The sequence below is a fragment of the Ochotona princeps genome, chromosome 5 (genome assembly GCF_030435755.1).
Source record: "Ochotona princeps isolate mOchPri1 chromosome 5, mOchPri1.hap1, whole genome shotgun sequence".
Taxonomy (NCBI): domain Eukaryota; kingdom Metazoa; phylum Chordata; class Mammalia; order Lagomorpha; family Ochotonidae; genus Ochotona; species Ochotona princeps.
The window spans coordinates 27,712,804-27,740,083 of NC_080836.1; the positions used below are offsets into that span (position 1 = coordinate 27,712,804).

A 27,280-nucleotide genomic window follows, 5' to 3' on the forward strand; every position below is an offset into this window, starting at 1 on the left:
CTCTAAAAAAAATTCCCAATCTAACAAAATAAAGCTATTTTAGTCCTCATGAGAATGCATTCAAAGCTCAAGATTTCAGGCTAGAAATGGCTTGAGTGTTTGGAATATTTCAAATAAGCATAAGAAATTTTGCCTGATATATTGGTAAATACTGTATCAACAAGGTCAAAAAGAGAGGAAAATACCGGCCACCAATTCAGAAGAGACAATGATGATTAGAAAAAAAAAAAAGTGGATGGCTTATCAACCTCAGTTTCTAGAAAATGTGCAGGGTTTTTTTTTTTTTTAAAGAATGTGTAGAAAGGTTTTCTTAACATAAAATTATGCTCATATGTACACTCTGTTCTTCAAAAATTATCTTAAACATGTTAATAGAAATGGTTAATAGTTTCCCAAAACCCATAAAGAGGGAGGGGGCAGGGAGGAAAGCGAGCTGTGGCCAAAAAAAAAAAAAAAAAACCTGGGCTCAGCAGCTTTCTGGGGGAAATGGTGGAATGTGACTATGTGATTTATAATGAGAAAAGGTATCTACAACATACAATTTTCTACCTAGCTGCAAATAATAATTCATAGTGATGTCCCTTCCAGATAAAAGACCTTTGCTATGTAGGACCCATGTGGTAAAATGATCATGATAAATGTCAGACCAGTGCAGGTAACGGCTTTACAAACCATTAAGATTAGCTGGCTCTTTTTTCCGATGATAACAGTAACCATGCTGTGACTCTATGTGGTAATAATATCTCAGTGCTGATAAATGCCAGAGCCGGGCAGAGGTGTTTATCATTCCCAGTTCAGAAATGCTGACTAAAGTTACCACATGTTGCCTGTTTCTCTTCTTTTACAATAGTCCCACAATTAATAAAATAGCTGAATCACAAAACTGTATTACAATCCATTTCTAAAAGGATTTTGATGCTTGTTTAATTAGAAATCCTCCTTGATCCCCATGCTATAATGTGGTCATGTCACATGAACTGGCTGGACAAAATCTACCATGCTAACCATTATCTCCTCTTCAGACATTTTGTGTTCAAGAAAAAAAAAATGGTATGGATGCAGCTTAAAATTTTTCCAAAATTTCAAAAGAAATTTTAATGTCTATAAAATTAAATTTTTTAACCAGTGAGAAGTACTAGAATACTATATACTTATACTGAAAACTTCAAACTTTGAAAATTTTTTGTGGGATTTCCAATCTCAAGAAAGTGTAGAAAGATAATGCTTAATACAAAATTGAGTACTAAAATGAATTAGTGCTTTATGATGAGAAAGATGTAAAAACTTCAAAATGGTAAGACTTGGAAAAAAACTTGTATAGCCACGTATACATGAATAAGTATACTGTAAAGAAAATGTTACAAGAGCACTGAATTTCAAAGAAATAAACTGGTGAATTTTATATCTCAGCACAGACTATCACCTTAGGATAAATCATTGCCATTTGTAAGTTATAGAAGTCCCTAACCACCATGACCCCTCTAAAATCACACTGAAGAACAAAAAAGTCCATGATATAGACTCGCCGACTTCCAGTGACAATTGCTCCTGGAATGCCAACCATAACCTCACTATAAAACTAAGGAGTGCTCATTTGGTTTCAAAGTCAACTTCAGGATGGTGATTTTTAGTTAGTGTTGCCATTCTAAAATCAATTACACACGCCCCCATCGCCAATCCATTATTAAACAATTTCTCGGAGCCTAACATGTGAATGCTCTTCTTCCAAATTTACCCCAGTGATTCTAACAGCAAGCTCTGTGTGGCCTAGAAAGGTGTTCTGGAAACTGCACTAAAGTTGATCAGTGAACTGGTGCTCACCTAATATCAAGAGTCCATTTCTATAGTCATAGATGGGTCAGATTTTTGATACTGACTTTATATCAACAATGGAGAGATGTTGTGATTAAAAAAACTTATGTTGCATGAATTTATGGGCCTATTAAAAAAAAGGGAGAGAGACCCCTGAACAGAGAAACTACAAATGTAAGAAAAATGCCTTAAAAGTGATGTCTGGTCTGATTCTTGGGTGATTCCAGCTATACAAACTGATCTTCACTAAGTCAGAAGGATTCAGGCCATGCTGAGTCTTTCCTACAACTGGTACACCTCTTATCCCAAAAGAAACGTTGTGGCATAACTAATCAACATCTAAAACCAAAGTTATCAGTTAACTGCAGAGAATAAGAATGCATCTTCCTTCTAATTAAATATAAAGTGCAACTTTTCTAGTTTTGGCAAGGAGAACGAGCAGAATCCTGAAAAATCACAAATTGTCAACTGTACTTTAGACTTAATACCAGAGTTATTCCTTGTTTATGATGTTTCTTTCTATACTATATCTGTGTCTGAATTTTAACCAAACACTCTGATAATTTATAGCACTGTATGTGTTTACAAAGTTATTGAATACATGGGAGCTATTCCTGTTTATAGAAAAGGGATACTACAAAATAAAATTTATTGTTTTATATCATTTTGGAAACAACCTTAAAATAAGAAAAGTCATATGTCAGATCTCTTAGAGAAAATGATTACAAAGAAAGATTTTAAGAGCAAGGAGGCTCAAATATAATTAGTAGCTGTTATATGCACATTAAAACATTCAGCTTCAGAAATGCCATGAGATGTGTATAGTTTATCTGTAGTCCAAAATGTTATTTATTTGAAGGATGAGAAATAGAATATCTTTATGTTCTTGGAGCTGCATCTATAAACCCCATTGAGTCTGTTAGAAACTAATTAAAACATTAAATATTTTTTAAAATTTTATTTGAGACTAAGAGAAAGAAAGAAAGAACTCAGCCACTCTCACTCCCCAAATGCCTTTAATGACTGGGGTTGGACTGGGCTAATACCAGAGATCAGCAAAATTAGTTTCCGTATAGGTGTCAGACATCCAATTACTGCAATATCACCACTGCCTCCCAGGGTCTGCGCTTAGCAAGAGATAGGCAAGGAAGCCTGGTACTCACATGTCTGAAGTGGGCATGCCAACAAGCATCCCAGCAGCTAGACCAAATGCCTGCCCCTGCATTTTTAAGTAAACAGCTAGAAGCATCAGGAGTTTCAGCAACTTGTCCAAAGTCATAACAGCAAAGCAAAAATTCTAACTCTAAGTCCTTTATGATACACCATTTCTCTTATTCATAACATGAGATAGAATATGGGTATACTATAACCATCTTCCTAAAGTAAAGAAAGGATATTTAAAGACATTAAGCAGTCGTGGCCATACTTTGGATGATTCCTCAACCCCTAACTCAAGTTTGGTCTTTTGAAAAATACCCTCAAGGATTGGTAACTAGTTGTGGGGTAATGATGAAATAAATACAGTTTTCTCTAAGGCTTCTCACCCTTCGTGGAAGAAACCATAGTCTCTAACAACATTCTGTAATAACCACAATACAGAAAGTAGAAATTGAATACAAACTGGAAAACTGTTTTTCTTTCCAAACATACCCCTGACTTACTGTGGCTACTGTGTTTTTCATACAGGATACTTTAAACATTCCAGAGTAACTTTCAGAAGTACAACAGCTGTGGTGCTGCTGACTTGCTGAAGACAAAGGGATACAGTTGTCCTTCAAGAATTATAGATAAAGAAGATGAACTGTGCTCCCCTTATACATTGGTTGCTGGGAGAATCCAGTCTTTTATTTTGCCGGATGAACCTATATCACAAAGCAGAATTTATTTTAAAATATGATTTAATGTGTGGCTATAAATAAGTAAAGAAAAACAAAGACATGGATTATAAGGCAGGGAAAGTGCCTTGAGGTCATCAGGCCCACAGTTGTTCACTGTGCTGATCTCTTTCCATGGTCATATAACCTTATCTTATCTCTTTTCTAAAAGGCATTTGGTTGTAAATGTCCTTGTTTTAGCAGCAACATTTCATGCAGATAAATGCAAATGTAACTATCACAAGCCATATTTTAGAAAACAGGCCCTGAAAACCAGAAAATTGAGAGGAAAAACCAAAAGACCATATTCATAGTGTAACATCAGTGACTATTTCCTTCCACGTAGGAGCCAGAATTCTGGAAGCAGCATGGTGCTGTTTTTGAAGAAAGTCATTTACAACAGTGAGTTTGGTGGTATTAAAAACAGAGGTACATAACCAGAATTGACATTACACGGTAGATACATTTGTCACTTTATTCTGCTGAACCCCCATAGACATGTGCAACAGATAATAAACTGACAAGGAAAGGTAGGGGCAGGTGAATGACATTTGTTATAAGCATTTGTAACAAACAGTTGAGAATCAGAACTGAATAACAAAATGAACTTGTATGAAAAAGTTTTCCATGTAGTTGTGGTTTCAGGGTGCAGTGGTGGGAGAGAATATATGCATACAGGCAGGAGTGGAAATGGAAGTATTAAGCCATGAACTAGGTGCAAAAATAAATCATAACAGAATGAGGGTAGGAGCAAATGCAAATGAAAGGGGAAAGAATTGTGGCATTCATTATTTCTGTGAAGATTTTTGTCTCTTCGTATATGACTAAACTAAGAGGTCCTTTTAGTTCTCTACATAGAAAATTTTCTTTCCTTCACCCCAGTTACCATGTTAAAAAAACAATGTTATCTCAAAGTCTTTACAAAACTTCCAATGTTTCACGATAATGAGAAACCATATGCTGAAGGAGAAATATTAATAGAAAATGCTGTCTTTCAGATGCTCACTGAATCAATTGAAGACAGTTGACACATCTTTAGTAAGCCATGTATGAATCTTAGCTCATTAACCACTGTTGTATTGTGTATGCTGCTTCCAATTCCTAATATGACACATCAATAAACCAGATCTGAAAAGGTGTCATTTCGGTTTTAATGTTTCCAATTGTATTTTTAGATGTTCCCCACTTACAAGTAAGTGTTTGTGTTATTTCCTGATTTTACCAGCTATGGAAGGGTGGGTATGGTCTTGATTTGACTGAGAAAGCATTACTTTCCTATAATGGTTGCAAAAACATTTGTTCTGATTATGTTGTAAAAATATATATATAATTTTTTCTCTTAAACATATCAATTTGCAGTTCTCCCACTGAAAGCTAAAGGCAACTTATCCGCAAACATGTATGTACCTCTTTCCAACTGTGTGATACCTCAAGTATGTGTGAACAGAGAAAACGAGAGAGAAATATTTCTATAAAATATTATTCACGTAGAATGTTTCTTCTTGGCACACTTGAAAACCACCATATACTTTTATAACGGGCTTTATACAGAAATGAACTGCTCTCCAATCAGATCATCACATTCACAGCCTATCAGAAAGCATTTATGGCATTGTTTAATGGCTGGCTACCATAGCAATTGATTTTCACTCACTGGAATCCACTCATTTCAAGAATCTGAAATCCTATCTTAAAATGTTCACAACAGCCAGATAGAAATAAATGCTAGAAATAAAAGGTGAAACACAACCTCAAACAAGGGGGGCAGTGAGCATGTATTAGTCATTGTGCTACATGCATTACATATTATCATGGTAATCATTCCATAAAACTACTTTTTATCAGTTTTTCATAGAAACTTGTCCAAAACCACATGAACTAACAAAGTTCTGTTACAGAATTCAAACCAATGTTTATCTATAGCAATACATGTTACTATCTTGCTTTAGTTCACTGATTCTTTCTTCATTAATTTAATCCACATGCCAGTATTAATGCCTGTATTGATAGATAATTTTCAACATATAATGAGGAAATTGACCCATAGTCAAGCAATAGAAAGAGCAGGTGAGGCATTGTATCGGAGGAACTAAGTGCTGTGGAACTTGAATGAGAGAGAGCATTAACTTCATCTGGAGAAGCTCATAATTCTGTCACCTGGTTACTTAACAGGCATTGTAATGTTTTCCTTTTTGCCCAAGTGTTATAGCAGTGACCTTGCAAACTCAAGTATTTTCAGTAAAGCACTTCCCAACCTTTTAAAAATCCATCTGACTATATAATATGCTCTCTAAAACTGAAGTTTTGGGGGGATATAGCTACTAAGATAACTATTTACTAGCTATCTGTTAATATTAATTTATAACTGATATTTCTGTAGCCCTCAATTTCAACTAATTGCTTTTTTTAGATTCTGACATTGACCTGATTATCACTATAGTCAGAAATTTCAGACAAAAAGCCCTCTTCCCCTCACTTGTCCTCTCTTCCATATTCCAAAATTCATCTTAATTGTTGAAACCAAATGGCTCATCATGTCCTTAAGTGAATTACTCTGCTATTATCATGCCTGAATACACAGACTTTTTTTTACCTCTTGTATATAAGTGTATATATTACATATATAATGTATATATATTATAGATAATGTATGTATAGCATATATAAAGATTACAGTGTTAATGGCCTCAGATGGTAGATACAGGGTATCTAAGCTTCCATAATAGCTCTGGACATATTGAGACAAATGCACGATCACCTTTACTAACTTACTTTGCTTCATTTTCTGTGCTAGGCCCCAGGCCTGAACTGGTCATAGGAAACATCACATTTTCTTGCCATCATTAAGCTACAAATGGACTTCCTACACTTCAGTTGAAAAAAATTAAGTATAGTGTGAAATATGTTGTTGCAACTTTATTTTTCTCTTTCCCTTTCCCCTTTGTTTCTTTTATTTTCAGTTGTCTAAGCCATCCTTTGTTGGAACTCTTCTAAGAACAACTGCAAATTTGAATGCTTGAATTGTGGGAGGCATATTTATAGGTCTTTGTGGTTTTAGGAGGAAAAAGAGAAACTCATCCAAGCAGAGTTCTACTAGGAAGACTGCCCCCACCCCACTTTAGCCAAATATCATCTTCAGAAGGATGTTTTCCTAGAATTCCTTAAAAAAAAAAGTCTGCAAAAATATAGTAAAGACTCTTCTAGTTTCTAAGCTAATTCTTCCTCCATCACATTGACTTTATAAATGTACTAACAGTAGATGACTCAACCTTTTAGAAGTGCATTTGACTAGGCATTCTTACCCATCCTCAAAGGCTTCAGTGCACAAGATCTTTCTTACTCTTGCCAAAGAAACCCACATATTGAGGCTGCAGGACTAGTCTCACTGCTCCACAGGAGTAAGAAACTCCCACCTGTGTGTCCATTCTGCATAGACTCAATTCTCAAGGTCATCTCACAATACAGTCATTCTGTCCATTGTCTAAGGAAGAAAAGATGCAATGGATAAAAGATAAAGTTGGCTCTGAATATGGTCAGGTTCAGAAGTCCCACGTAATACTTGGACATAGGTTTCATTGACTGGACTTGGTCACCAGCCCACTCCAGCTGCCAAGGGGGGCTGTTGACAGGTCCCTTTTGGCTTGCTATTTTGTGATTTTATCCTCAAGGATTATCTTGCTAAGACCACGGCCATCACATAGGTGTCCATATTTATATATCGCTCTCCTACATATCATCTTTTCTAGTCGTGGTTTCTCTACAGTTGTCAAGTGCTCTGAGATGGAAGTTAGAAATAACGTATAGAAAAGGAAAAACTGTGAAGTCACTGTACCTAGTTCATTGAGTAATTATGTCTTTGCATTGGTGAGGATCCTGCTTAAAATTCTAAGATGAACTTGATAGTATTCTAGGTGGCTTAAAGCAGTACAATCTTAATCTCCTATAATCATGGGTGGTGATATAGCTAAATTAGGTTTCACTGGGTGAAAATCAAATTATTCGTAGGTCTCTGTGGCACCTGGAGGCTCTGTTTCTTACATGTTTAGGTTTGAAAGATGTCATCATTCTACAGTTTATGGCCACTCATCTCATAATCTATCTCCACCTGCTTCCATGGTTATGTCACCTTCTCCACATCCTGTTTCTGGGTGATATTTCCATGTCTCATTGCATTGGGTCCACCCAGATTATCCATAAAAATCTCTTCATCCCAGAATTCATGATTTAACCACATCTACACTGCCCCAGTTACCATATACAATCCCGTAGTCACAGCTCCAGGATTGAGACATTTGTAATGCCATTACTTACACTATCACACTTTGCAAATAGAAAATTTGAGAAAAATAATTCAATATCAGATCTTAATAGGAAGGTTGTGTCAAAGTCACATTGTTTCTGCATTTGTGTTACCATGGTCTGATTCGTAAACTCCTCCAGAACCTGGTCCCTGTAATGACTGATCAGTACTTCCAATTGCAAAGTCTTAATCCATGAGCCTACGAAATTTCTCTCCTGTAGCTATGAAATTTCATCCTTTCTAACCTTCCTTTGTATTTTTAATTTTTTTTTCAGAAAAGCAAGACCACAACACGAGAATTGAAGCTATAAAATCTCTTGTTCAAAAACTCCCTGCACCAAATCGTGACACCATGAAAGTTCTCTTCAAGCATCTAACTAAGTAAGTTGTAGGAGTTTCTGGGAGTGCTGCATGACAGCCATTTCCTGAGAAACTTTTAATTTCAAATCTGAGAGTTTCCAAATGTGTTCAGCTCATAATTTCACTCCTAGCTGACCAAGATTTTCCAGCAGGAGCTGGAAAATGTACTGGTAATAGGATGAAGAACCTACAAAAGGATTTTCAAAATGATTTGTTTTCCCTGGCCTTTTCAACAAATAAATGCCTACTGATTAACTGTCAGAACTACTTCCAGGATCGGTCGACTGGCCATCTTGACTTTGTTATCCGTTGTAACAGAAAGAGCATGAAATGATTCCAATATGAGTATCAAATACGGTGACTAAAAATATGTTACTAAAATTCTCTAAAATTCAATGTCTTCATCAGTAAAATATGTTTGCATTGATAAGGTGTTGTCCATATAAACAGCTAAGAGAAGAGCATTCTAGAAAAACAATGAAATGTGAAGAACCAGAGATGCCAGAGAAATTAATGTACACTCAACTGCATATTCATATGTTCCTTATCTTCAAATTTAAACAACATGGATAAAGAGCATTTTGTCTGGGATGAGCATGCAGGGTTTTTTTTTCCTGTCAATAATCTCTAAACAATACAGTATGAAACTCTTTCCATAGCATCATTGTGTTATATAATATAGTAATTTAGAGATATTGTCAACTATATAGAAGGGTGCGTTATGTGTAAATATTATAGTACCTTATAATAAAAAGCTTGAATATCGACAGATTTTGATATCCACACGAGGTCAGGGACCATCCCTCACAGACAGAGGGGCAATTGCTTGAGAAAGACAAAGCAGGCCTTGCTGGCTGTATGGCTACGAGCCAATAACTGAGATTCCGCATACTAGAGGCACCAAGAGTGTCTCTTGGGGTGTTGAGTAGCTATAGAAATGGTAGCACTACATACAAAGATGAGCAATACTACAGGAGGAAAAAGTTGAGTAAAAGAGCTCCACGTTGAACATGTTAAGATTTAAATGACTCATCAGCCTTCTGTTATCACATTCTTCAGATAAGACAGAGTACAACATGAGTAATGAAGTTTTGGCTTCCACCATAGAGTAAAATTGAAACCTGATGATAGAGTCTCAGGTAAAATTGGGCTGTTTGGCTTTTGTGAGATTAAATGCCCTTACTTACCCACTGCTTGGAATGGGCCATTACACTACAGATTGCTCAGTTAATCCATAATGTGGTTTTTAATTATGAATATAACATATAATTCCACAAAAAATACCAAGAGTGATGCCTCATACCATAAGAAATTGATATTTGATTGCCCGTTATCACTCTTAGCTCAAGGAGCAGAAGTACCAATAGATCCTTTCAGATCTAATTCTAAGTACATATAAACATATGTATGGGCATAAGGTTGCTTCTCCTGCTGAAGTACATAATATTCCACATTTTGTTCCACAATTATTTTGCAACATGAACATGATCAGCCTTCCCATTCATTAAACAGGCTTTATTTATTCTTTCTGATGAAGGCGTAGTATCCCATGGTATAATCTGTAACTAAATGAACCAGTCATTGCATTAGGAAACATGTTTAATCTAATTCAACACATTAGGTTCTCTCTTCTTTTATCCTCAGAAGAGAGCTTTGCCTCAAAGTTGAGAATGTACTTTATTGTTCGAGTGTCTTTCTTGTCACCTCTCCATACTGGATACAGGGGAAGAGCCAGTGTGGTTAGTAAAAGTGTTGTGGACTTAAAAGAAACTAAGAGAACTATAGTCAAGCCTTGCTTCTGTCCTCCTATTATGATCTCAGGCAAGTAAAATTGGATTAAATACTATCATATTTTGTGGCTATGATAATTAAATGAGATAATGCACATAAAATGCCTGGCAAAAGGTAAGCATTCCTTAAATGCTAATTCTTTCCCTTAGGATCCAGACACACCATGAAAAGGGTTTCATGTTACAAGTAAATGCTACAGTGCTTATCTTAGAAACTTTAACTGGACAAAACCATAAAACAAATGGAAAAGCATCCTGCATAATGCTGTGCAACATGTAGTCTTGGAATTCTTGGGAAATATCTGTTACTAAGTCACAATTAGTCCTTTCTTTTTTTCACTTAAAGAATGGCTACAAAATGAAGACATTGAGGGTCAAATAAATCCACTTTCAGAATAATAAGCACACAGAGCATTTTTCAGGTTTAAATCCTTCAAACAGTGAGGCTCCTTCAGGACCATGCCATAGAATCCTGATATTCACAGCGAAAGTCTGTGTTTCTCACATCTAATCAAATTTCCTCATTTCATTAGAATCTTTGCTTAGCTCAAAAGAAATGGAAAGAGATGTTTTAAATTAAGATTTGAGATCAGACTATCTTATCACCTTCATAGCATTCACATTGTGCATGAGGCTGAAAACTGTTACTTGCCAGCTACCAACCTTTCTTGGATGGTGTGACCATATTCTACCCTGCACCAATTTATAAACTGAGTTTAATTATGCATAAGTATGTGCACACGGTTGTATCTTGTTAAGCATTTTTCTTTACTAAGTTTCTGATAAACAGCCAATCGTGGCATGTCATCAAAGCCCGAGAAGACTAAATAAGAAGATTGTTTAACTAGAATTTAAATATATTCATGTTTGAAAGAATCATTAGAATGTTTTCCTTAGTCTTGATGCATTTGGTAGTTCTTCAGAAAATCTACCGTCAACACTTGTAGGGAGTGTTTATTCCAAATTGTTGCAAATACATATATATATTTTCAAGTTTGTTTAGTGAGGATCAGAGAATATAATGAAGTGCCAAAAATTCCACTTGACCTACGTACTCTACAGTCAACAGAACAGATCTCCACTTTTGCAGAGCTCTGAATTAAATTTTCCTCTCAAAGCAAAACAGCTACCAACTGAGAAAGCTTAATATGACACAATTGGACTAGTAAGAAAGTGGATGTAATCCTGTCCACAAAATCCAGAATATTTAAAAGATTGCAACTATCTTCAGCACAAAATTGCACAGTGCCTACATAGGTTGTGGAGCTTCACAGTCTAAAAATGTGTATTCAGATTACAGTTAAAATGTTCCTACAATCTAGCTGGAGAGCAGGGATTCAGAAAAAGTTATCACCCCTCACAATGCCATCAATAACAAACATTTATTTATGACCACTTTTAAAGATTGGCATTATACTTATAAGTCTAAGACATCCTGGATTGACATATAAATAACAAGTCCTACCTCTATGAAATGTAGGTCAGACACGTATACATAGTGCCTACTTGTTTGGAAAAGCATAGACGCAGAGTAAAGATGTTGTCAATCCATTGGAGAATCTAGAAAGCCAGCTTACTCACTGTTGTAGGTTGGCATTCAAATAAATAACAAAGAAACATTAAAACGTTAGTATATTTGCATGATATGCTTATGGTTTATTAAAGTTATCTTGAAACAGTGCTGGATAAAAGAGATAGAAGGGGAAAATAAATGCTAGAAGTCCCACAATGATTTTCATCAGATTGAAGTTATGGAAACCACTTGGAAAGAAGTGGTCCAAATATTGAGCTTTTTTCCCAAAGAAAGGTACCCGAAACCCTTTCTCTCTCAGTCTTCCAGTTAACCTCAGAAATAAGTTTGAGGTTTCAGTGCTAGGTAATTGTAAAAGTTGTCCTCATGACAGCAATTTAAAACAAAATAAATGAAAGGAGGTATTGTTTATAATGGTGCCCTTATCTCTATTTTGCAAGAACAGAAAAAGAAATGGGGAGAGTGGTCTTCTGAAAAACTAGTGAAATGCAGAGAATCTCATTTTGGCACATGTATTTTGAATCGAGTCCTTAATATGCAGCTAGTAGGGATGTAGCAGCTAGCATATTGAGAAAACAGTGACTGTAATATGTCCCAAAAATGAAGGCCTTCCAATCTCATACATTTTAAAATTTCATACATATACATTAACTTCACCATGCTATTCTAAGTAACATAGATGGAGAGAATTTATGAAGGGTACAAATCATTGGTGAAAGTACGGTAGCCACAGTTTACTTGACAACAACGTATGTGTTCAGGGACAGGGAATGGACTAGGTGGACATGTACACCATGTTGTCTCAGTTCAGTGGTTTATATGGCTTCATTTTTAATTTGAGGGAATGTTGTAAATGAAATCAGGGATACAACATTTTATATATTGAAAAAGAATGTCATTATAAATATGTGAAAATTGTGTGTTTAGGAAAGACTACAAGATATCTGTTGAAATGTACTTGAGTTGTTGAATTATGAATTTTCCTCATGTATTTTCTTTAATACCCTAACAAAGTTATAGAAACGGACATTGAGGTTTAGGCTTTGGAGTTAAACCTCAGTGATCTCCTCACCTCTGCCACATAGTCGGGGGAATGCATAACCTTGGCTAAGTCACTCAAATCTAAACTTTATTGCTTTCATTCTTTGAAATGAATGTAGCAATGGAACCTATTTCTGTGGTGAACAGAATACAAATAATGCCCCTAAAGAATCTTACACAGTATCTAGCCTGCATAAGGTGGTATATAAACTCACTATATTGATGTTACTGTTTTTATAATGAAGGAAATGCAAAATAATTTTAATTATATACAGAAATAATTGTGGTGGTAGTATGGAATGAAATTACTACCAGCTTTCCTGGATTCCAGAAAATTCTTCACTCCATCTCAGAACCTTTTTCCATAACATGAATTTCCTTATTGGCCTGTCTCAGGCAGTTCTCCAGTCTCAGAGAATTCCCCAGCATTCTCCTATCCTCATGCCCAATCCCAATTCTATTCTATCTGGACTCTTGGTCATCCTGGCGAGCATCTGTTCTCGGGTTCTCAGTTCCAATTCTTTTTCACTCTCCAGGCAATAATTTACTAATAAGATCAATACTGTTTACTTTGGCATCACCTGTGAAGGTTAGACACGAGACAGGTTTTCCAGTGCTTCTTATCAAGAACCTTCCGTTATAGCAATTTCCTAGGGATAGTTCTCTTGCCTTGATGTCTAACATACAGTGGCTTCCTCTCAAGCAGAACACAACACTGACTTTGTGGAATCCTGTTGATACATTTTGAAGTTGGTAGGATCTTTCCTCATGCCCCCAGAATCTCGTCACCCACATCTCCACTTAGGCCTGGCATTGAAGTGCCTCTTGCCACTACCATTAGTAAGGTATTTTAGCTATTGCTGAAGTCCTTTTTCACATTTTTTATTTCAAAGACAAAAAGAATGCCTGGTAATTACCAAAAATTCACAAAATAAACACTAACCCATTTCCACAGAGCTGCATTGAACTAGCTAGCCAGATTTATTTTGTGGCATGCATTTTGAAAATCAAAACATTCTCAAATTTTTTCAGAGAGAGAACATAAAAAAAATCCTCTGCATGTTCATGGGTCATTCAGAGAAGGTCGAAATATATTCAGAGGGGGTTGCTTTTAAAATGACTTATGAAGTCATGCCATCCATTGATTTTTGAAAATAGCCTTGAAAGAATATATTGGCTGCAGATTTTAAGTGCAAATACACATTCTTGTAGGAGACTTGAATGTTGTAAAATAGGCTGAAAGGGGAGGTAAAAATCTTGCCTTTTGCATTGACTCTAAGAAAGTCACCCAGCTGTTCATGGAATTCCAAGGTGAAAAAATGATATGGCTGCTGAACAAATCTCATGGAAGCCTGCCAGTTGAATGCTGAACTGAAAGGAGAAACTGCTGAGCTGTGGCTATTTTGTGAGAGTAAACTGATACTTAAAGCTTCTCTGTGGTCTTCATGGATATTAAATAAAATATTCTACAAAAACATGTCAGAAACAGCTTAAATGATGATGACCTAGAAATGTTAAGTGTTGCATGAGGAAACAACGGTGAGGAAATGTTTCATCCACTGTGTAAAACAGCACTGTGAGCATTTCTGATATTTGGGGAGTGGGTAGATTTAGATATGGTCGAAGGACGGACTTCACAGCCCACAAGACCTCACTCTTCTCTCCGGTCGTCAACGGTTGGTGACGCTTGCCACCTCCCAAGTAGGCCTCTGAATGAGCAGCTCTGGTGTGCTTTGGAGCAGGGTGTGTTTTTCTGTGCTGTCTTCTGGCACTGCCTTCTTCAACCACAATACCTGATATCCAACGACTCATGGGTCATGGGTATTTTTACTGGAAAAAGAGGAACCTGTACAAATTTTTTTCTCTCTCACTCTCACTCTCTTTTTTTCTTTTTCTCTCATTTTTTTTTTCCTGAAGGAACAGGGGTTGCAGGATGTTTAAAATAAGCCAGAAGCTTAATGGCTCCTTTGCTCATGTATTTGAAATGGCACCCTAATCATTTTGAAGAGCTAATGTACTTCCTATGGGCCTGAAATTCCTCAACTGGACTCTTGTGGCAGAATTTGGACTGGTAGTTAAGAAAATTAATTACACTGATTACAAGGGTGAAGCAATAGTTCCCAACTCCCTGTAGTAATCATTAAAATGTCATCAACGTAGGAGACATCTTGGCACGGGATTTATAAGGTTTGTGAGCTGGGGACTAAGGTTCAATGATCCCTCCAGTAGCGAATCCTTGTTTAGGGGAAGGCTATAGGATGTAAGATATTAAAACTATTACTATTATGTCTTTGGATTTATTATTTTGCAGTAATATTTACCACAGAATAATAATAAACAAAACAAACCTTAGAGGGACTGTTATTGCATCTATCATTGTTGGTGAGGGTCAACCTCATGAGGTAATTCCCTCATAGGGGTAAATATTTTTGAAACTCCAGCCTTTTCCACTATGAATCTTGGCCTTTTAGCTCATGAGAAGAACTGAGGCTTTGGAATGGGAAGACATAAGCTCAGATCCCAACCTCAGACCCTAAAATGTAGAACTCTTCTCTTTGTTCATTTGTGAAATGCAGGTCAAATAAATTCAGAGTCATGAAAATATTTGTTAACTGTAAAATATTACCCACTAATTCCTTCAGGAAGTTTTAAATGAGTGCTTTCTGTATTCAAGGCCTAGATGAAATCAGGAATTGACAGGATATGTCACAACTAGCTTGTCTCCTGTTTTTGTCAACAAAGCTTTATTGGAATGTGTGCATCAATTTGTTTATGCATTGTCCATTGCTATTTTCACAATGCAGTGAAAAGAGTTAATAGTCTAGGTTGCATAAGACCCAAATTATTCACTCTGACCCTTCAGTTAAAAAAAAAGTCAAAAAGTTCATTGTGGCATAGTAGATTAAGCAACTGCCTAGAATACCTACATCCCTTACCAAAATACAAGTTCCCATTGCTCCAATTCCTGTCCATCTTCCTGCTAATTCATCCTGGGAGGCAACAACTGATGGCTGAAGTATTTGAGGCCCTGCCACCAACATGGGAGATCAAAATGGACTTCCAGGTTTGGCCTGGCCCATCCTGGCTATGGTGGTCATTTGGGGAGTGGAACAGTGGGTAGCAGATTTCTCTCTCTCTCTCTCTCTCTTTGTTTCTCCTCTCTCTTTCTGAATGTGGAATATGTGTGTGGAAAGGTGAGAGAGAGAGAGAGAGAGACTGCATTTCAAGCAAAATTTATAGACATCAAAAAATAAAAAGAAAAAAGTTGTTGACCCTTCAACTCAATACTGGAGGTATATAAAATATTCCTTCTCTCACATATCTTATCATCTTCTCAGGTAGTTAAATTAGGAAGCAATTACAATAAATGTAGTGTGATATGATATATGATTTTATGAGACCACCAAGTGAAGCAGGAGCTGAAATTTGGCAGCACATGAGCCTGGAATGCTGTAAACAACTTGAATTATGAAGAGTATCATATGCTTTCTAAGGCATTTAGACCTTTTTTTTCTATAAACACTGATAAATTCCGTGAAAGGTCAGAAGCAAGGAACTAAGGTGATGAGATTTGTACTTTGAGATAATAGCTGTGATAAGAGTAAAGATAGTTTGTGGGAGGGCAATGCAATAGATCAATAAAGCAGTTTATTAAGAGGCTAATATAGTCCAAGCTAGATCCTAAACTAAGGCAGTAGCAGCAAGGATGAGTCCCAGTGGTGGAGATCACAGGCACTAAGGAGATGGATTCAACAGGACATGCAAAGACAGAGGCTGGGAAGAAGGATTTCAGTTTGGTGGCCAGGCACTGAGCTACATTGACCATGGATATGATGATATCCATACTGGAGAAAGGACCAAACTGAAGGCCCAAAAGAATCTGAAATTTTGGGATCATGATATGATTTAGTCATTGTTTATATTCTATTAGTGATGTTCAGATGATTAGAAAATACATGCAGAAAATACAAGACAAGTGATTTGAGGTATAAATTTTAAAGTTCTCAACTTAAAAAGGGCAAGGGAACAGGTTCATGAACAACACCAAGGGACAACATGAAGAGAGTTGAGAGCAGGCTCCTAGGGCCTTCTGACATATATGACGTGGTCAGAGAAAGAAACACGAGAAATAACATCTGGCAACAACATACATACAGATACAAAGAAAATTTGGCAAGAGCCCAGGCATTTGTACTTTGTAATTAAAATGACTGATTCAGGGTCTAATGTTGTAGTATTAGCATCACTTGTAAGAATGCCAGTTAGAGTCCTTACTGATACACTTTAGACCTAGTTTGCTGCTAATGTTCCTTGCAAGGCAGCAAATGATGAACTGAGTGCTTAGGCTCCTGCCACATATGTGAGAGATGAGGACAGAGTTCTTAGGTGCTGGCTTCCTTCTGGCTCAGTCCTTGCTGTTGCATGCATTTGCACCGAATAAGCAGACAAGTCAGTCAGTCTCTCTCATTCTCTCTCTCTCTCTCTCTCTCTCTCTCTCTCTCTCTCTCTCCCCCCACTGTATTTATTTGCCTGTATTTCAGGTAAACAAATATTTCTTGAAAACAAAATCACTGACTTCACAAAATTCTCATAAAATTCAGTAAAATTTGTAGCAATAACCAGCTGCTGTTTTTCTGTTGTAGCTGTTGTTATTGTTGTTTTGCAGATTTATTTATGTATGTATTTGAATGGAAAGTGACACACAGAGAGAGGGCGAGATAGAGAAAGATCTTCCATCTGCCAGTTTACACCGTAGATGATTGCAATAACCTGGTCAGGGTTAGGAAGAAGCCAGAAAGCAGTAACTATGTCCTGTTGTCTCGAATGGGTGGCAGGGGCCCAAATAATTGGGCCATCATTTGCTGCCTTCCTAGAAGCATTAGCAGGGAACTGTATAAGAAGTGGTGCAGCCAGGACTTGAACCAATGTGCAGGTATCACAACTGGTGACTTTATCTGCTGTGGCTCAATGGCAGAAGCACTATCCAGATACTGTTCTTGTGTCGATTCTACTTCCTTGGAAAAATTACTGGAATAAACATAGTAATTTACAGGAGAAAAAATAATACACCATGGACCACATCCCTGTTCCATCATTTGTATCAGATCCAGTACTGACTTTTTACTGTCTTCAATTATTTAGCATCATGGAGAGAGAGAGAGAGAGAGAGAGAGAGAGAGAGAAGAAAAATCACCTTGATTACAAAAACTTGCCCTCTCTTTTTAAGTATTTGAGGAAATTTGGTTCCCCTGCTTTGAGGAGCACAGACAAGCAAACTTCAAAGTAGAAGGGGGAAAAAAATCAACCAGACCTCAAATCACCTGATTTCCAGTCCTTTGGACCACACTGTACTCTCTTGCCAATACCAATACTCGATTGTTTCTTCAGGATGAGGGAATAGTAAAACAAAGTGAGAAAGAGACGCCAGCTATGATAGAGGCATGGGCCCATCCTGCCAGTTCCTTTGTGTTAATTGCACACCACATATAACCCCCAACACTTTAAATAAAGTTATGTCATTAATCCTAATTAGTTAACAAGCCCTTATATTTATATCACAGGTTTTCTTGGTTACTGTCAGCCTGCTCCTCTTCCTCCCTCCCTCCTTCCTTCCTTAAATATATCCAAGTTCTGTGTCAACATTAATTAATTCTTGAGGGTGTATATGTGCACAGGAGCGTGCCTATATACACTTTCAAGAAGAGCACATTTTCTCAAGGCAATGCTGTTGCTGCCTTTGCTACCTTCGTTCTCCTCTTTAAATGGAAAGCACTGAACCCAGATGCCCAACCACAGAAGATATTCTTCCAGAAGCAGCATCTGGCTTCCTGGCAAGCCCTCCAGGCGAGTTGTTTGGGGAGCGCTGCCATTGTCTCTCGCTCTGTCACGTGTATCAGACACCATGGCCTCTCTGGCTGGCATGTCCAGGCAGCTGCCAATTCCTTTCAGTTCACCTTTAATTCTGAGAAATTCGTCCCTCATTTCCATGTTATACTGGACTTATTTTTCTCACCACTGTTCATAAGCATTCCAGGACAGGCCTCATTCCTCACTGTCTGTCAGCTTCTTCTGCAGCCCTCTATCATTTAAACTCCAGTGAAATCTGACCTTAACGTAGATTATTTTTAATAATACTTCCTTGCCACTTCTTGTCCACCAACCTCCTTGTCAACTGTGAGGTTGTTCCTTGAAAAGGAAACAAAAAATCCTATCGTTGTAATTTAGTTCAGTCTGTACACAAGACGTGAAAGTACTCTTGACATTTGTGTATTCTTTAGTTAAATCACATTGGCTTGCCACATCCTTGTCACACCACGAACAAAAGAGCATCACAGGATGGGAAGCGCCAAGAAGATACCGCAGTCGGTCCAGGCTGTGTGGCATTTACAAGCAGCACACACTGGAGGAAAATGAGAATTTTTTTAAAATTAACTTCTTTTTTACCTGTTAATATATATTATCATGATGAAGAATCATGTGGGTTTTTTATGGATAATTGTTAAGAACACAGAGTCCTGTGGTAGCCCACGCAACAAGAAGCAGTGACAAGGTGCTGACAAGTCCGGCAGCAGTCCCCAGAATGCAGAGGAGAAAGCAGAAATTAGAGCTGCAGGGTGACATCCAGGAATAGTTAACACAGTATCTGCAAATTTCCATGTCGTTGGATTTGGGCGTTTTTTCTTCTCTTGCAAGAAGTACAGTCTGTATGAGGTTTCAGGTCTTCAGTCAGTAACATGTAGATTGAGAAAGGGCAAGACTGCAGCAGCGGACAGGCAGAAGCCTCAGATGTAATAATTATTCGCCTGTGTTCAGTAGCAGGTGCAACCAAGACTATGAAGAGGTATCCAGTCAAAACTACCTCCTTCATTTGAACGAAGCCCCTAGGGAACAGGAGAGGGAGTTGGGGGCTCTTTGAGTCAGGCCATTGGAAAAGTTTCCTTGGGACTGTATCCATGAAATAAGAGCCAAATTTTTAGATACAAATATTTGAGTCAGTTGTATCTCTGCCTTTGTGAGTTTGGGCTTTTTTTTTTTCTTATAATTTTCCCCAGGTTTATTTGTTAATAGGTGAAATGGAAGTTTAAAAATATATGCAGAACTCAAAAGCTTTGTTATTAAATATTTTCCTTTGTCTGGAATCCCCTGTATTTCACTTCTGGTCATTTCGTCTTCCCTTCTATATCCCACCCACATATTTTTAAACTCTTTTCTCAAAAGTAACCGTTTCCTTTTCCCTGAATTTCCTCCCACTATCATAATCCTTCTCCAATTCTTTCTTGCCTTTATTCTGAGAATTTGATTCACTTTCAAATCACTATTTCCCACATCATCTCTCCACCCACTTATTCAGGAAACAAACACACATCAAGTATTTATTACATGATAGATGCTGAGCTGAAAATGAAGAGAGCTTCACCAGGAATGCAATAAACTGTTAGGTTTTGGAAGCTTCGTTCAGTTTTGTGATCTGCTTCTGGGAATGATCACATCCCCTAATCCTATCCTCAGTCTCAATTTTCTCACTCTACATCCTTCCTTTCTTCTAGAGCTTTGTATCTTAGAAGCATTATGTCAATGTATGCATCAGAAAGAGGAAACCCTCACTCTTTTTTACTTTTTCATGAATATGTTGGAACCCTTTGAACTGAAACCATCCCAAGGATTAGGCAAGATATATGTGTTGGTACTCAGCTACACACACACACACACACACACACATATGCAAATAAGTACCTTTTTTATACTCTCTTCTTAGTAAATCGTCTTCCCTCTATCAATTGTGTTCACTCATTTGTTCATTCATTCATCAATTTTCTTTTGTCCCCTGTGGTGTTTAGGGTATTAAAAAACCCAAATTATTCTAAAGAAATTTTTCTCTTTGACTTATATCTTTTCTTGAGCATCATAACAGGTTAACTATGCTCACAGAGTAATATGACAGGTATAGTGGCACTTTACCTACACCTGAGATATTTTCATTTTGTGCACTTCTTTAACAATCATTTTGTATCTCAAGTAAATTTTGCTCTCAAACATGTTCCTTCTCCAATGAAAATCTGGTGTTGCTCTCTTGGATCCTCTACCACCCATATTTTCACATTTCTCTTTCATTTCCAGCTTGCACTGAAATACTGAGCAATTTTATTGGTAATCTCAGGTCCCACTATAGTATTCTAACTGGGGTGAAGGGAGAAATCAAACACATACTCTATTCACTCCTGACCATCCTTTTCATGTCACACTGTTGAAATTTTAAAGGAATTTATATTTCCCTAGCAAGTCCAAGAAGTCGCCTTTCTTACTGACAGACACCAAGCTGTTTTATATATCCCATCATCATATTCTTGTTATTATTTAAATGGGTTTCTACTCCTGCCATATAAAAAATCCTGTAATAGTCTAGGTACGCCTAGAAGCAGGTGGTTACACAGAAAACTCAACAAATGTCCATTTCATGTTCTAGGGATTTCTGTTGCCAAAACACAAGTCACAAGGAATAGTGATAAATAGTAACAGACATGCAGTTGTGCGTGGAATTCTGGGCACTGAGTGGGAATGGTGAAGGACATGACCAGAGAGAGGCATTTTGTTCATCACGAGTGCAGCCACCTGAAAAACACCAGCTAATTAGCACTCTGTAGCCACACAACACAGCAGTTTAGTACAAGAAGCGAACAATACTTTACCTAATTGAAACTACAGAGCCGACTTAGGTAGGCTGAATGCAATTACACAGATTGGAAGTCAGCCAGGACACTGAGGTTAACAACCCCTTCTCTCACAAAAAGCGCCACGGGAACTTTAATGACCACAAGTGGTAAGGACTGCCATCCTACATCCATGCAACGTTCTCACCTCTCACAACCCAGGCTCCATCAGGAATGACTTCACAGTATCCACTAATTGCCTAGAAATAAACAGTGACCCCTGTCGGCGTACACGCAACTGCACCAAGGGATAGCCACACCATGTGCTAGCCCTGTAGCCAGCACTACTACCCATGTGCAACCCTAAAAGGAGTTCAGGGCTTCTCGCTGAATTTAACATGCTTTAAGCCAGATCATCTGGGAATCCTATTCAAAATGCAGATTCTGATTTAGAAGTCCTGGGATGGGTTCTGAGACTCTGCAAAGAGAACAAGTGTCAAGGCAACAAGGCTGCTATTGTGGGAACCAAACTTGCAGAAATCAGGCTCTGTGGAAAAAAGGTGGAAGTTCTCTGATAACCAAGATCCAGGGGATGGGAAGAAAGAGGGCAGTCAAGGGGCACTGGACACTCAGAATTCCTTTTATTTGTCTCAGACATTAGACAAAGCAGACATGGAGATTTTGAAATAATAACCCAATCCAAAATGCACTTCTAGATGGCTTTTACTGTAAGTGAAAGAAGGGTGTTGATCCCTGAAAATGCTGCACGAACGAGATGCCTGCTCTGAACATTCGTGTTCTCATTCCTGCATTTGATGCCTTAGCAGAAGGGTACCAGGTCCTTTATGACCTCCAAGAACCAAAACTGTCTGACTTCCAAGGTGAATCAAGGCCAGACGCGATGACAGAAGGCCAGTCTTCAAAATGTAGCCCATGGACAGCGAAAAGAGTGATCATTTTTCTTTCAAAGCTTTGTACAATAAAACTGGAACTGCAAAAAGCATCAGAGAATGGGCCATGTTTAAGCTTATATTATGCAAACACGGTTCATTGTTATGCGCTATAGAGGCTTTAGTGATAAAGCTTGAATATTCCATTAAAGACTATGAATTGTTAGTTGGATTAATGATTGCATTCCTTATCAAGTTATTTTCTAAGTGCTTTTTACCCTAATATTCACGTATTTTGTGACTTTTTAGTGATAGAATTCACTTAGATGTTGGGAAAGAAATACACTCACACACACACACACATACTTAAAAAGCTAGACCTAGTTAACTGTGGGTGGAAGCAGTAAGGTTTTCTACATTTAGACATTGCAATAAACTAGATAAAACTGGGGTTTAAATATACATTTATCCTAATATATATCGCATCACTATAGCTGCAAAAAAGCTATTACTTGCCAACTATATACAAATTTAGGATATTATTCAAAATACAGCATTTGAAATGTTCAGCCATCTAAAGGCAACATGGCAAAATACAAAAACAAGAAAAAGAAGATGATTATCAGTCAGTGGGTCGGCTGGACTGACCCTTGATTACAGACTCCACTACCCAAACTTGAGAGGAAAAAATCAGTACATAGCAATAGTCTAAGGTTCTGCCTTTGTAAAGATACCAATCAAAAGGGCACAGAGCACTAAGAAAAAGGAGTAAAAAATAATTGGCAGTATGTACAGCTGATGGTCAAAAGGGGGTAAATGAATTACAGCAATATGAAATTTGCAGGTGAAGTTGCACTTTACAGCACAGGTGAAATTTAGAAAGTATGGGAATGGTTTGCAGGTGGCTAGAAAAAAAGCCAAGTTGGAGCCAGAATGTCACCAAATACAACCTTACTGTGGCAGGAGGCAAAGAAGAGACCTGAGTATAGGGAGGGGCCAGGTTGTGGATGAGTTTGGCAGGAGAATTGCAGTCTGATTTCTGTGGTAAAAGGAGGTAGATTTGGAGGTAGAGTGGGCTAGTCAGTAATTGAACATGAGTTCTTTTGTAAGACAGTATTTATGAAGGTTTGTACATGTTTGAGAAATAGATGATACAGACGGAAAGCGATAGAGAGACAAAGATTGTCCATCTGCTGGTTCGCGCCTCAAATGCCTACAACAGCTAGGCCTGGGCTAGGCTGACACCAGCAGCCAGAAACTCCATCTGGCCTTATACAAAATGGTAGGAACTCAAGTACTTGGACATCATCTGCTGTCTCCTAATGCATTAGGAAGAGGCTGGGTTACCAGTGTGAAGTAGCCAGGATTCAAACAGGATAATCTATGGGATGTCATTCCTATCTCATGGCTCAACCCCAGTGATCCACAGACCTTACTACTGTAAGTTCTGCTTTGGTTTTCATTTTCAGTATCTCAAACAATCTATCCATTGATCATCTTCATATGTAAAGTAGGTTTTTGAGGATAGAGAGGCTGTAGAAGAAGTCCAGACAGCCAGTAGTGATGAACTGGCTCACGAGCAATTGCTGTTATGTGCACTCTAAAGTCCAGTGGCAAAACTGAATTTCCTCGAGAGACTCTGAATCATGTCAAGAGTATGATCTCGGGGCCGGCACTGTGGCATAGAAAGTAAAACCATAGCCTGCAACACCAGCTCAAGTCCCAGATGCTTCCCATCTGATCCAGCTCCCTGCTAATGCACCTGGGAAAGCAGTGGAAGATGGCCCGAATGCTTGGGCCGCTGCACCCATCTGGAAAACCCATAAAAATTTTCTAGCTCCTGGCATCAGTATGACCCAGCACTGGCTGTTGTAGTCATTTGGGGAGTGAATTAATAGATGAAAGATCTCTCTCTCTCTCCTCTCTCTCCTCTCTCTTTTGTGTGTGTGTGTGCCTCTCGCTCTCTGTGTAACTCTGTATTTCAAATAAATACAATACATATTTTTTAAACGGGAAAGCTGTTTTCTTTTTCTGCAGTAGTGTCTGAAGAACTAGAAAGAGTTTAAGAGAGTGCTAGGGTGTCCAATCTGTAGACTAACAGAATGGTAAAGCCACTAATTATTATATCATCAGTGTCCCTTATTGCACACCAAGTATGTGCTGAGCCCTGTTTTAACAGCTATTGATGTGCCAGAAATCACCTTGCCTTAATTGAAGTTACATCATAAAATATGTAATATCAGTAAATAAAGCAATTCAACATCATATAAAGGAAAGGCTGTAGCATATGAGAAGGTGGTAGCTAATAAGGAGCTAAAAGTATTGAGGCAAAATACTGAGGATTAATAGTCCTGAATGAGGTGGGGAAGGTTATCAACAGTGAAAAGTAAGATCATGGGGTTAGACTTCATTAGGAAAATGAGACTAGATGAAGGTGTTAGTGATTAGGATACCTGGAGTGAAAGAGTTCCAAACAACACAAACTAGGGGCTTGAGAGTTTGCAATTAAATGAGACAGGAAGGCTGGCAAGCTGGAACAGAATGTGGATTGAGAGAGGAAGAGCAGGGTGAGGTCTCAATGGGAAAGGTCACTTGGGCAGTAACATGAAGCAGTAACATGAGAAGGAGTAACATGAACTAGCTTCAGTTTAAAACAGTTACTGTACTGAAGACACATTCTCAGAGCATAAAGGTGAATACAGGAAAAGCAGCTCAAAAACTGTATAAATTATCCAATATCAGTTTAATCGGAGCATCATTCATGGATAGAAGATGCTTCAGATGCTTGTGTCCAATGGGTGGAGACTCTAAACAACAAGGTTCCAATAGCAGCCTAGTGTGCACTTCCAGAAGGGCATTAGACACATGACTTTGCTTGACAGCCATTGCTATATCATTATTAGCTTGGATAGAATGCTTAACTGGCTTTGTGCATGTGTGTGCACGTACACATACATACACGCCTATATTCCAGTGACATCAATAACATGAAAGTCAAGCCTATGTACTCATCTCCATATTCATGGTCTCACATCAGATTCAACCAACCCCACACTGAAATGTTCAGAAAATTATTTCTGTGCTAAGCATATACAGAGGCATTTTTTGCTTGTCCTACAGCATAACAAACACCCACATAACCTTTATATTACATTAGCTATTATAAATAACAGAGATAATTTAAAGTATATTATATAAAGTATAATTTAAAGTATATTAGAAAATATGAGTGAGGTTATATGCACTATGCCACTTTACATAGGGACTTGAGCATAGCAGACTGGGATATCCACAGGTTCTAGAACCACTCTGCTTTGAACACTGGGGAGTACCTGTACTTCATTTGAATTTCCCACAACTAAACATCCAAGGAGAGACCAATTCAAATGTGTGATTTTGTCCTAAATTCAAATCTAGTGGATAGAATGTAGGGACCATCAGACTGAGAAACAGTCTGAGTCCATGTCCTGACTCCAACTGCACTGCTTTGGGTAACACAGCATCTTAGAGCACTGATTTCTTCTTCTGCATTAAAGAACGTTATAATAACCCATGCCTCAAAAGAAGTTTAGAAATTTCAGAATTGTGAATGAATGCCTATGATAAATATTGAAGCACCAAAAAAATGAAGCTCTTTGATTATGACCTCAGTTCACCTCCTTACTGACCTCCAGTAGCAACAGCAACAGATAGCCCTGGTGTGCCTGGTGGAAATGTTTCATTATTTTATATTTAAAATTAATTCCAGGATCATTTCTTCCTGGCTTCCTATGGAGAATAGAGCAACAGGAGGTGTTAAACAAACCAGCTTAGTGAATGGGTTAATGAAGGTGTGATATTACAGGAGGAAACAGATTTGGGGATTAGCTTTTCAGAGCAAATAGTTCCAGCAGTGAAAATGAATGTATTCCCCAGTAGCATTCAGAATCAGAAGAGAATGAGTTAAATACAACTTTGGGGACTCGCACTGGAAGATCACTAAGGAGCAAAGGGGGAAAAAGTAGAAAGTAAACAGATAATTAAAATCATCAGCTTCATAATAACCTGAAGAGTATCATCAAATAGTATTATTCAATGAATAACTTCTGCTCCAAAAGGATCCAAACAAATTTCAATTAGCTGCCATTTCACCAGTCAGAAGTTTCTAATAACCATCCATTTATCTAATAACCCCACTCTAGCACAGAGATAACTCAAGTTCCTAATGAGGGCTTGAAGATTCAAAACTTCCCTGTGAATTATCAAAGGATGATAATGTGGTGACCATTGTCATTTTAATATTAATTGTGTTGTTTGATTACTGCTAATCCACATACGATAATAAGTGTTTTTAACCAGAGAATTTGCTTAATCAGAGCCTTCTCCTTCCCTTCTAAGTAATAGAAGTTTTACTAAATGAAGGGAAATGCACATAAAGCCCTTTTTGCAGCCTGCCTCTTAAGTAGACACTCACCAACATACCTAGCCAATAATCTCCACCTCCTTTGCAAAGCTCTAGTCTGTGTGTCTCTTTAACTGACATTTTGGAATTCACCTGAAAACACTAACAATTTGCCAAGACAGAACTTGGCCTATGGAGAAGACACCATATTCAACACCAATCTGGGAACACAACATACTCAATTCTTTTAATTCATTAAGATTTTAACATCTTTTATCATCATTTGCACAGTTGAAGATTATAACCTTTTTTTTTTTGGTAGGAAAACTGGGCTCTAGGCAATAAAGAGTTAAGACTAGAAAGTTCATTCATGTGCCCTGCTCTTATCTCCTTCTGCTCAACCCCTCCTTCCTCGTGGTACCACAGATGAAAAATGCCTTAGACATAGTTTTTGCAATGCTAATATTTAAACAGTAAAAGATACCTTAAGACCTTCATCAAGAATTTTTAAGGCCTCATTTAATGTCAGTGTCAAGGTTCTGTGCGGAATAATTAATATAACAAACCAAGGTCTATGTGCCCATCGATTGCCAGGGAATTTATGCAGGTAACTCATTAATGCTGGAGGGGATTCTGCATGTAAATCCCAAAGC

The 27,280-nt window shown here is 37.7% G+C and overlaps 1 protein-coding gene across 2 annotated transcripts in view; it reads left to right on the forward strand.

The window, feature by feature from the left end:
• The window catches only part of ARHGAP15 (Rho GTPase activating protein 15), a 625,244-nt gene that overhangs the window by 554,762 nt on the left and 43,202 nt on the right, over positions 1–27,280 (forward strand). For both annotated transcript variants that reach the window (XM_004577187.3, XM_058664454.1), the window contains exon 13: positions 8,262–8,367. In XM_004577187.3, the coding sequence (XP_004577244.1) occupies positions 8,262–8,367 (106 nt within the window). The remainder of the gene's footprint in view (positions 1–8,261; positions 8,368–27,280) is intronic.